Source organism: Vollenhovia emeryi, unplaced genomic scaffold, assembly GCF_000949405.1.
Source record: "Vollenhovia emeryi isolate VEMERY1.0 unplaced genomic scaffold, V.emery_V1.0 DF939146.1, whole genome shotgun sequence".
Classification (NCBI taxonomy): Eukaryota; Metazoa; Arthropoda; class Insecta; order Hymenoptera; family Formicidae; genus Vollenhovia; species Vollenhovia emeryi.
Genome location: NW_011967220.1, coordinates 1027808 through 1040110, shown reverse-complemented (window position 1 = coordinate 1040110; position 12303 = coordinate 1027808). Strand labels below are relative to the sequence as shown.

At 42.9% G+C, this 12303-nt stretch overlaps 1 protein-coding gene across 4 annotated transcripts in view; it reads left to right on the top strand.

Annotated features, from left to right (window-relative positions):
* Positions 1-12303, top strand: part of LOC105566191 (nuclear hormone receptor E75) — a 99767-nt gene that overhangs the window by 45669 nt on the left and 41795 nt on the right. The window contains exon 1 of one of the 4 annotated variants that reach the window (XM_012019997.1): positions 10843-11095. The exons of the other annotated variants lie outside the window; for them this stretch is intronic. Coding sequence (XP_011875387.1) covers positions 10843-11095 — 253 coding nt within the window. Of the gene's footprint in view, positions 1-10842; positions 11096-12303 lie in introns of those variants that run through there. 4 annotated transcript variants of the gene reach the window in all.

Here is a 12303-nt window from a genome sequence, read left to right as displayed (position 1 = left end):
TCTTCTTCTTCTTCTTCTCTCTCTCTCTCTCTCTCTCTCTCTCTCTCTCTCTCTCTCTCTCTCTCTCTCTCTCTCTCTCTCTCTCTCTCTCTCTCTCTCTCTCTCTCTCTCTCTCTCGCTCGCTCACTCACTCACTCTCTCCTCTCGCTCCTTCCTTCACTTTGCCTTTCTCTCGCTCCCTCCTGCTGCCGAGGTGAACAACCTCGAATCATGTCGGCTCTCTTATCGCCCGCGAGCTTGGAACCCTTATCGAGTAGGCGCACGTTTGCTCGAGTTCGCCGAACCGCTGGCAAAAATGACAATTTTTCTTGGTCACCCCGCTCAGAAGGCGCGCTCGTCCTGCATGGAGTGGGAACATCGTGATACTTTAAGGAACCGACGACCCAGTTTGGCTAGTCGCAGTAAATATCAACGCTTTTGTCAAGAGGCTCGATGCAGATAACATCGGGTCTATTGGAACAGAATACTTGCTTTCTAGCAGTCTCGCAGGCCTCAAAATCCAATAATAAATAAAGCAAACAACGTAATTTAAAATCGAGATAAGTTTCTCTTTCAATAAGTGAAGTCGATCGCGGATCATGTTTCTAATGGTTGATCAATCAAAGATACTTACGTCCATCTCTACTTTTGCCATTACGTTTCACACCGAATGCGGCGGAATCAATACGGGTAGACGGGTGAAAAACGCATGACAAAGAAAGAGAAAGGAAATCATCTTACTTCTCGTACGCGTATTTCCCTTTCATTGGCATCCGGACGAGCCACCTTCGCCGCTGCCTTAACTTCCTAGCCATACCACTCTTACTTTCTTTCTGGTGAGCCATGTCTCGTTCGGTTCGCAGTAAGAAAAAGAAGAGTGAACTTCTGTCGCGCGTTACGATTTCTATCGTGCTGCGCCGCATCATTTTGTTCGAATTTTCTCGCGGACTGACTGAGCGAAAGTCTCGTAACGTCACCGCTTCAGCATCCCTCGCTACCATCTCGTTCCCGATGCAGCACATACACTTCATTTATTTCGTTCGATTAGATCAGCGAGAAGTGAAACGAATAACCATTTACGATCTAAAGTATTTCACGGAAATTCAAACTGAGCGATTACTCACGCGCCCCAACCCTCGGAACTTGGGTGGTGTGGGGGAAAAGGTCGTGGGGGTGAAGGGAGGGCCGGTAACCTCGAGGCCAATGAACTCTGACCCACCAGTCCCGGTATCGTTCATCCCTCCCTTCGGTGCTAAGTATAGCATTTCTACCAACCTGTCGTCCTATGCTACAGATATTATATCCACCCCAACTTATGCATCCCCCTCCGTGCCATAGCTCGCCCATCCCTTCGAAAACTCGCTAATTCCACTCTTCTTGCTACAAGCTTAATGCAAAATACTCCTGTCCGTACAAAATGTCCGTTTCAAACGGTTACGCTAGGAAATTTAATCTCACGTGAGACTTTTCTAAAAATATGAGAGAGATAAATTTAAATTACTTATTGCCTTCAGTTAAGAATCGAAGTAACATAGAATAATTATCTGTTGAGCATGAATATCTAATCGTGAGAGGACAGAACGCATATCAAGTAAATTCCATCTAATTCCCGCGGATAGGTTCTCTCAAATAACGTGCACTTTTTTGGCAAACCACATGTACCTTCAGAGGCAGGAGGCAGATTCGCGAGCGTCGAGGTCGCGAGGTCGTCGACCGCCGAGGGTGGCACTCACCCTAACTAGGCCAGCAGATCTGTCTTTCTCTTTCTCCCTCTGCCATCCCCCTTTCTCTCGTTACGCCCTTCCCTCCCCGGGTTTCTCCCACCCGATATAATCACATCCCCACCAGGACACGCAACCTCTCGGAGACGGGTTCCATGGTTCTGCTATTTTCGCGGGGCCACTCGACACGGATATACACGGGCCACCTACGTTTGGCGGGATAATTTGCGCTATCGAGGTCATTCCACCCTGCTTGGCGAGGGCGAAGTTACCGCTTCGCCCCCCCCCCTCCCCTCGCTCTATCACTTATATCCCGAGACTTAATCCTTTTCCCATTGCTGAAAGCGAAAATATCTCGTGTTACTATGACGACAATGATGATATTTGAGATCTGCTTTTATTCACCTGCTGCTTTTGTCAGCTAAACTCGGCTCAGTACACGCGGAACGACTATAGTCCACGATTATATGCAGACTACATGATTATCTAATAGTGCATAATTATGTATCAAAGTTATTAGTTTATCTTGTTGTTAAACATTTCAAAAACTCTGCTTCCTCTTTAAATTGCAATAATACAAAGCAATTAGAATTGCTTATGTTTCTCAATTTGAGTTTCTCTTATACCATTCCAATTAAGAAAGTTTTCTAGCACTACTTTCTAATGAATGAAACGTGTTATTAATAAAATTGTATTCAATGGCTAAAAAAATAACTTCGCAATAATATTAGTACGATTATATTCGTAAATGTTATAATATGTAATCATTTATTATTTTAAAAGTTGTCAAATATTTAAAAAATGGTAAAATAAAAGCTCTAGGACTCTCATTTGATGCAAATATCAACGGATAAAAAGCAAATATGAACATAAGAACGTTTAATCGTGTTTATTTAATATAAATAACCAAATTAAATTTATTTGAGTTGCAAGTGTATAAATTAACACTTTAATATTTAACTAAATATATTTTTACTTAATAAGCATTGGAAATAGTTTGTTTTATATGCGACGTTGCCATAATTGCACTTATGTGTCATCATTTCCTGGTCGATTTCACGGATTGTTTAATCAAAAAATCTAAATTTCTCTTGAACGCGACCGTAAATTTATGTAAGTTTTCACCAAGATATTCTTTAATATTTATTTTACTATTGCAACAGTTTTTTTAACTTCTCTTACATAAAAATATATTAAATAAAAAGAAATTTGAAAAATTATAAGATTATACGTGCTTGCATATTGCTTCTTTATAATTAATTATTTAGTAAACGATACGGTAAAAATTATTCCTGTTATACATTGTTAGTTTGATTATCTTTTGCATCATGTGCATATTATAGGTTTATCTTTTATTTGGTCAAACGCTCAAACCTCCTTAACTGTAAGCAATTACAGTGGAATACATAACTAAATATTTGTTCTAAGATGGCACCATCTAGCAATATTTCATATTATTTTACTTACCTGATTTTTTCTACTTCCTGTCGGGTAAAAACGAACAGTTGGTAGAAAGATGGTACGATACAATTTTTTTCGGAAATAGTTTTACTACATCAATAGAAAAAGCAAAACGAAACGAAACTTAAAAAGATAGGCAAAAACTCTAGTCAGTGGCAATGCTCATTTTTCATCATAAAAATATTTTATAACCGCGGAAGTGCAAAAAATTTCCTTCCAACCTTTTACCTCACACGTTTATAAGATCTATTGAGAGAAAGCAATTGAAAGAAATTTTATTTAAAATTTTAGGTACAAAAAACGTGACTAAATAGCTCTTCGCGAATCCCGTTAGGTTAGGAATTCAATTTTTTAAGTTGACCCTTTTTTAGAGATACCACACATACAGTGAACAGATATACCGCCTGTGATCTCTTTTTCTCAAAACGAGGTTATTGAAAGTATTGTTTCGTTATTGTGAAAGGTGAAAGGGTTAGGAATTTTTTCTCCGGAATCATTTCTCCGAGATTTTTTACATAAAAAGTAAAATATGAAATAAGGTCGTCTCTTTCACTTTTGTGTGCCTTGATTTACAAGGACCCTAAATCCTTGTAGGTTTTTACCTAGTTTTTCTTCTTCTAGTTTTTTGCAACTTTTTCCAGAACAGCGATTTGTACTCGGTAGAATTTTACTGGATGCTTCCTTTAGTTATTATCTATATGTGAAATGATATCACGTGTATTGCAACACGTTCGACCGTCATTGATTTGGTTGATAAGAATATCAGGATTAGTGAACTATATTAGGAAAATTAATCAAGTACACCCATCGAAAAAATTTCCGAATCCAATGCTATTACACTTGAATGTATCATAAAATAGGATCGATATAGCGCCAATCGTATTTATTATAGAAAAAGGAATATTTTAATCGTAAATGAAAAATTCTAAAATCTAGACTAAAATGAATAGTGTGATTCGTCTTTTGTCGAATATCGCGGTGTCAACTTCGTGCGTTGTTAGATGGAGGGAAAATTTATTCTAAACGCAAGAATATATAAAGTCACATTTATATAAGTTACTCTTGTCTCAATATAGTAAGTAATCTTTTTTAATTCGATCGAGGAGAGTAAGAATTATTGATTTTATTTTGATATCGTCTTATTTTTATACTAAATGAGGTTGTGAAAAATATAAACGCGTCAAGAATATTTTTTGTCCCGATAACAGAAATCCTTTCTGAGGGTGTAGATGCTTCATGTACAATTATTAATTGTTCAACATGTGCATAAAAGAAAACTACATTAAGTTGTCAGCAAAATAACGCGCGTTTCTCAGAGAGAAAGTCGCAAATCTTAAGATTCGATTTCGATTGCGACTTTCACTAAATTGCGTTTACTGCTCGTCTAATAATGCCAATCGCATTTATCGCGACGTACCTAGCTTCAGCGCTCTTTAACATGCGCGTTTCTCCACATTGTAGGTGATTATCATATCTGTGGCTAATAAAATGCATCGCACGACGGTTAACCGTGACGTGTAAACACTTAATCACTCCGCCGAGAGCGCGCATTCAGCTTAGAAGGGGAAAAATATTGAATCACGATCGAGAGGCGGCGTGAACGTCGAAGGTGCGCATACAGAGCGATTATCCTCGTTCGATGTCGATGAACCACTTGACGCGGATTCCGGCTCCGAAGGACGCAAGATCGCCGATCCGCGACGAACTTCACGTACAAATCAGCCGCTACAACGACGTACACCGATTTGCATACCCGTTTGTCTCTTACGCGCTAATCGCACAAATTGCAACTATTGGGCAAGTTATAAATATGATAATAACCGTTGCATAATGCCGCCGCCTGCCGATAAAGCGATACGATCGATATAAAAGCTGGGCGCGCGATAATATGCAGGTTGCTCCAGAACTGTCACAACTTCTTTTCAGTTGCAAGTTTTTTAATTATTTTAATTATCTAAGTGCGCGCAAGCTTATGCAATGCGAGAAAAACATACGTTATTTGTCCACACCGTTCCGTGTAAACTGATAGATATCGTATGAAGTTCGTTAAATACTTACATTGTTGTTTGCCGCGAGAAATATGTTTATGCAGTAGAGTCCCCGACTAAACGAGTCGCGGTTATTCGAGTTCTGCTTTATCCGAGGCGATTTTTCAATTTAATGTTGCTTTCTCTGAACAAGTTTGGCGTAGTTATTCAGTAGAATCCTGCGAAAAATATAGACTATCTTTTAATCTGGATAGCCAACTTTTGCTTCCTGAAATCATTACATTTGGAAAGTCAAACCCTGAAATCAATCAAATTTAATATCTAATCCCAGATCTTGACCAAGTTTGACAATGTTATTTTATAGAATTCTGCCAAAAATTGGCTAATACAAAAAATTAATTTTACCTCGGTATAAATAAAATTATTTTAGGTTCGTGACTCTGTATTATTCGAAAAAAAGTTTTTTTATAGATCGGTATTGTGTATTTTTGAATATTACCCGAGAGAAGCTGAAAAAAATTAATTTAAATAGAATTGAGAGAGAGATATATATATACAGAGAAATTAAAAAAGATATTGAACAAGAATGATATTAAAAAATGGTGATTTAAGAGAAAAGAGGCCCGAACAACCCCGGGGTAAGACTTCTAGTATCTTTACACAAAAGAGTCAGAAAAATTTTACTGTAATTAAAATCAAATCTTGAAGTTAGTTGTACATTTTGGGCCGATTTTATTGTCGACTACTGATCCCTTCTTCCCGAGCGTGTCATACAGTAGCAACGAGGCGCTGGACGCTTATAAACAAATCACGAGACTCTTCATGTCAGGTTGAGATAAGCGTCCTCCAGCCTTTCGTTACTAAGATACGCGCGGCAAGAGGGGAACAATGGGTGTCGACAATAGATTTTATGTACTTTCAGTTCGTCGACTGCTGCTGAGAGGTGCATATCACAGTATTTCTTTTATCGACTTTAAATGTTAACATTGTTTGTTAATTTACGTTACAATGGCACAACCAGTGAAGCGAAAAACGTTTGTGGTCTCAATTCAAGCAGAATTAAAGGCGCCAAAACGACCAGGTGAATCACTTGAAAAAGTAACGTTCGTATGCGTTTCTATTTTCCCTTCCGGCTTATCCGAGTTTTCGACGAGATGGTCCTGGTCCACGTTAACGCGGGCAATGCGGGACTCTACTGCATATATGTATGTCTCGCGAAGAAACGTGTGGTCGCGACTCATTGTCGCAATTTACATAATTCGCGCGATTATTCCGTAGGATAGTTCTGAGTATTCAGAGAGCAATCGATGTTACGGCAACACATAATCGGGGGGGGGGGGGGGGGCTAGGTGGAGGTTGGTGCGTCGAATCCATGTCGCGGTTGACCGGGTTAGGAATCGTGGCGAGATCGTTGCCCCAACGACCCGATACCACCAACCCCGGGATTCGTGGTGGTATTTCCGCGGGAGAACGGGAGGCCGGAAACGGGCAACGAGGACTGATATCTCAAACGTAACAGCGAATTTTGCACGTTTCATTAATGTCGCTGCGACCGAATCATCCAGACGTTTTACACGAATGAAATCCCTCCTTTTTTTACGTAAATATGTTATCGGAAACGGTACTCTCTAAAACTTCTTATGAAAAGCATAGCGAGACAAAGGATTACGTTGCGAAATAGAAAAGAGCTGCAAGTCTTCCATCGGCCAGTGCTTTTGTATAAAAGCATTGTTTGCGCAATTTGTTTTTTCATTGCGAGTGCGATGGCACTTAAAGAGCACACGATATCGCGAGCATTAACTGACAAAGCGCAGACATTTTTATTTCTATTGGAACGTAGCTGGAGGAGTCGCGTAACCATAAGGCCCACACGGCCGCTCGCTTTCACTTTCTAGGAGTAGCCGATTGATATCGCTATGCGATGTTTGGACCATTTTCATAGATTCCCGATACGCTTCATGAATTCTCTTAATCTCATCGAGAACACGAGAGAGATATAACCCGGCCGTTTGATCGTAATTCCAGTCTCAATAATGACAAAATGAAATACGTTCGTGGCAAGAGAACCAGGCAGAATTTTCATAATGCAAAGTTATGTCTGCCCGATACAAAGTTAATCTCCCCGCGATCTCTAAAGATACCGGCAATCTGGGGCGAATTTCGTCAGCAAAAAGTTGTTTCATGAACGGAGAAAGATAGATAAATAGAGAGCAAGAGGAGCAGGGGGAGGAAAGAGAGAGAGGAGGGGGGGAGAGGACACGTGTATGTTAAGCGCGTCTGTCTGTATGTGGTGGCATGCGTCAGTGATCTCTCAAGGCCTTCGCACATTAGCCGTTCAGTAGCGTTCGCACCGTCCCACTTTCCTTCGCGCGCGGTCAACGACCTCGTAGGTAGATGTAGTAGGTGCCCCCAAGGTGGTACGCTATACATGCGCGCGCGTCCGATTCTATCGCGCTTTTGCTACAGGTCGCTTCAAAAGCGGGGAGCTCGCGCGGCGAAATTTTATCCTCGAGACTGTAAACCCCATGCGATCCCGCGCGACCACGCGAACGTTCGTCGTGCGAGCGAGCGGTGAGCTTGGGATGAAATGAAAAGGAGAAATCCGCCGCGCGCGATTTTCATGAATGAATTAATCCGGCTTGGCGGGGGACTTGCGGAATCTTGTGGCTCGGAGATTTGTGGAAATCGTTAACTTATGCCGATGCAATCCCCAAAGCTGCGCATTTTTTCTCAAACCTCTTATACGCGACGCCTTCGTTGTGTACTTTTTACGCAACGTCACATATTCTAATTTATTTGCTACATATTCTTTTTCAACGTACGACACGATCCTTTGGTACATCGGACGATTCCGGGAAGACGAGTGAGCCGGTTGTAAAAGGCTACTAACACAGAATAAGCTAACGTAGACCGTGGAAAAAAATACCACCAATAAATCGACTGCGAAAAAAATCACTGCCGAGTGTCGTAAATCGAAGATCCGAGATGAGCCAAAAAGAAAGGCGACATCGTGTGACATTCGGGGATTAAGAAAGGCAATTTGTTCCGACTAGCTGAGTGAACGAGTTGGCTTCTCGGAAGGACTAACGGGAGAATTGCACGAGTCATCCTTTCCGGACCTTGTTCCGGCGGTGCGCACTAAACGCGGACTCCAATAAATCATAAAGACTCTAATAAAAAAATGTTATGTTTAAAGCGGAAAGTACATACTTTTGTACAAGTGCATAAGCATCAGCCTAGGGAATTTGATCCATTTCCTGGTCCATTTCCTTATGGACCAATCAATTTCTTTAGGCATATGCGTATGCATTTATGCAAAAATGTGTGCTCCCCGCTTAACTTCGTCGAACAACGATCGAATAAAAAGACGAGGGGCAACAAGGACACGGTGAAACGAGACAATTGCTATCGAGAATTTTGAGTCGTCCTGTACAAAAGTACACGGGCGTGCGTCCGCAACGCGCACACGCGGGAAAGGATCGGATCCCCTGGCATGCATAACCGCGGCGCGGTTCGCGCGCGATCCGCGCGAAGGCGCCACCGCCTTTCGCGAATCTCCGCGGAAAAGTCGGTACGACAGAGAATTCACATCTCGCGGGTCGGTATGGATGCGATAAAACAGCCGCGATAACGTTACGTTTGAAAAAAAAGGACTCGTCGAACCTGGCCCCATATTTTCGAAAACGCGCGGCTTTGCTTCTTCGACTAGCCTCCTAACAAAGTGACTCGCTTTTCTACTTAAAAGCAGATTAGGTATGCAAGATTGGGTACAAAAAGAACAGGGCGAAAAGTAGTTTTATGGCGACTACAGGTTTTACTATTGTACTGTTGCGACTTGCCTCGAGCCTCCCGGGTAGAGGATCCGCAGCGTTGCGAATCGAATTCCCGTTTAACTTATTATCAACTTCCTTCGGTGGTATTTTTCGGCTACCGACTTACACCGGTGGCGAGTGTTGCGCAGAGAAATGCGCGCTGCTTAGTAAACAAATGAACGAAAAGATCCGAGTTCAAATCCACGGACACCACTGGTGTTTTTTCGGAATTTCCCGAAGGAAAGTGGTAACCACCGAGAGTATTCTGCCTCACATATCCTCCAGATTTGAGGTTTCCTTCGGCAAGATTAGCAGCCTACCGAAGATGAAGTAAAAACCAGATGCTGGAAGTACCAGTTCGTTCTGTACCAGAAAGAACTTGATAAAACAGACTTTTAAGCCTAATACACGAGGAAGAAGAAGAAGAAGACTTACACCGAGTTCCTATGTTAACGCACGCGAGTTTTGTCGCAACCTAGTGTTATGCAGAACGTTCGGTTGACTTACGCAACGGCGACGTATCAAGGATAAGAAAACAAAATTGAAAGAAACGGGAGAAAAATTATTTAAGGCGGTGACTTGACAGATGTAGCGAAAGGTCGGTGAATGTAGCAAATAATTAGAACGCTGACTTGCGCGATACATTGACGTCAATCTTAAGCCCTTATGCAATACCTATAGATGAACGCATTTCTGCATATGGTGTCTATTTTTAGTCGATCGCGGGGAGGAGGGGGTGTCCCACTTGCGACGGTATACGGTCGCGCAAGTTCGTGATAATGACGAGAGATATGAAGTATCACCTGCGCGCGTGAAATAGACATAGCTTAATAAGAACTTTTCGATCGATTATATCTTTCGATAGCGCGTACGGGTTTTGTCGCGTACTTTCGTGCGATCGTATCAAGTACATGTTAACCTTTATCTTTTTCTTGCAAATCGGTTTCGATTAACAGACTCACGATACTATGCAATACTACATATATACCGAATAATAAACTATATTAATAAATTGTCCTCGGTGGTCGAGTTGGTGAAGACGCCCGCCTAGAGTGTAGGGAGGTCCAGGTTCAAACCCTGGTTGAAGTATTTTTAGATACCAACATCCTGTCTTAGCTTTTATATCCTTTATTACTTCGTATTTGTGATTTTACGTCAGCCTTATAAATTTTATTGTTTAAGAACAATGAATTATATTAAATATTGAGCCATACCAATTTTATTAATTTGTTGTATTAAATATGTTGATGAAATGAAATTAGTATGACATTCGACGATACTTTTCCTCGAAACGTCATCCTCTCGTTGATATTTGATTAATAACTATATATCAGTAGACACCATCCTGGGCGATCGTATCGATTAACATCGCTGGATATATCATTGCTCGTGCGTTTAATACTAACAGTCTGTTGTTAGTTATTGATGACTTCCGCTTATAGCCTTCTATCCTATTCTTATCCTCCGCCGCCGCTATTTCTCGCGGGGTTTATATCGCTCGTAAACAGATGTTATAAATGTACATCGGCAATTTGCGGAATCTGAGGATTGCGATAGGGTGAAGGACTCGCGATAATCCGCGTCGTAATGTCACCACCGATCGCCGAGCTACCGATTAAAGGTATCCGTGTGATAGACGCTGCAAATGTCCGGCAATTTTTTAACGCGACTTCAATTTATCCGAACTAGCTTGTTCTCCACTCGCTCTTTCTACAATTCGTGCAATTTTGCCAAAAGGAACCGCACACCCTCGCGCGCGCGCGCGCGCACACACGCACACATCCGCGTCCAAGTTGAGCTTCCCCCGAATAGCGTGGGCACGCTGACGCCTGCGCAAAAAGCCCCGCGTTCATCCCGCATTTCACCCCTGCCGCATCATTCATGGTCATATCAACCCTCGAGTACGCATTAACTTTCCGTCGCCGCGGAGCAACCGTTTCAACCGCGGCTCGTTATCAGCGCGGGGCCATGTCGGCGATCGTGATGCGCGACGACGACGCGGGCGGGCACGCGGCCGTTCGTCGGCCGATCGTCGGATACGGCAACCTGGATCCGAGGATCGTGATCAGCGAGGCGACCGCTATCGTGATCACCGAGGCGCAGAAAGCCGAGAGACGTCATCAACACGTCAAAGGTTCGTCCCCCTGTTGATCGCAATGCCCGATAAACGTACCGGCGCTTCCAGCACGACGTCACGTTCACGTTCCAAATGCAGCTGAGAGCTCTCGGACGAGACAAGTGAGATAATTAATCGACTGCTCATCGAGCGAGCGTGAACGTATACATATGGCGTTGTCCCCTGGCTAGCCGATCCTGCCGGCATCTCGGTATCTCTCCTGTTCGCCGATATCGTAGAGAAAGTTCTGTTGATGTTACCACGATCTGTTGTTGCAATTCCTTACCCCGACGAGGTCATTTCTTTGCAAGGATGTGTTGCTGAACACCGCCGTTCCGCGCAGGATCGGTCGCTGATGTAGGATTGGACTAGTCTAATGATTTCTCGCGTACCATACGAAGTGACATTAGAGATACTATATTTCCCGAACGCGCGGACGTTCGCGGATCGTCTGTCACGGTTATACGTCGAGCCATCGGAACATCGGGGGCTGTTTCGAGCCTCTACAAATTATTATTTCGTTCGCTGGTGCAATAATTAAATTGATACTGTCTACCGTCTTTTCGTTACCTCATGTACGAATTTAATACGCCAGTTTATCACTGCGAGAAAAGACATTTGCCGGCGAAGTGTATCCCTTGTCGTTAATCGCAGCAATCATGGGCGTATCAGAGTTAAGCTTTTGCCGTCCCATCGCAATTGCGTTATAGAGTTCGAGCGGAAGCTTGAGACACCTAACGATGCGAGCATCGCCAAGCAGAGGCTCGTACTTGTCGTATGCAACTGGACGCATTTAGAGTATGCAACTTGCTCCGGGAAAAGCTTTGACACTGAGTCGTATCGATTTTACCTCGAGCGGAGCTCACGTGCTCGTTGACATTGACATTGTTCGCGGGCTTGCACGGACGCGGGCCTGCCATCTGTCGACCGCGAACCTTACGTACACCTGACGATTAACTTGCACTGTGTACCGCGCGATGGCAGTCGCCTCGCTCAAGATATCGTCCCTTTAATTCGCAGCAGCGGGGAAAAAAACGTGCCTTTTAATCTTTTTTTTATTCGCACGCTTACGTGAGAAAAGACTCCCGTCTGATCGTCGATGGCCCAAGATTTAGTTCGACTCCAACTTGTTCTCTCTCCCAAATGTGTGGCACTCGGCGATCTTAGAAAGTCATTTTTAAATGGCAGTCGCCTCGCTCAAGATATCGGCCCTTTAATTCGCAGAA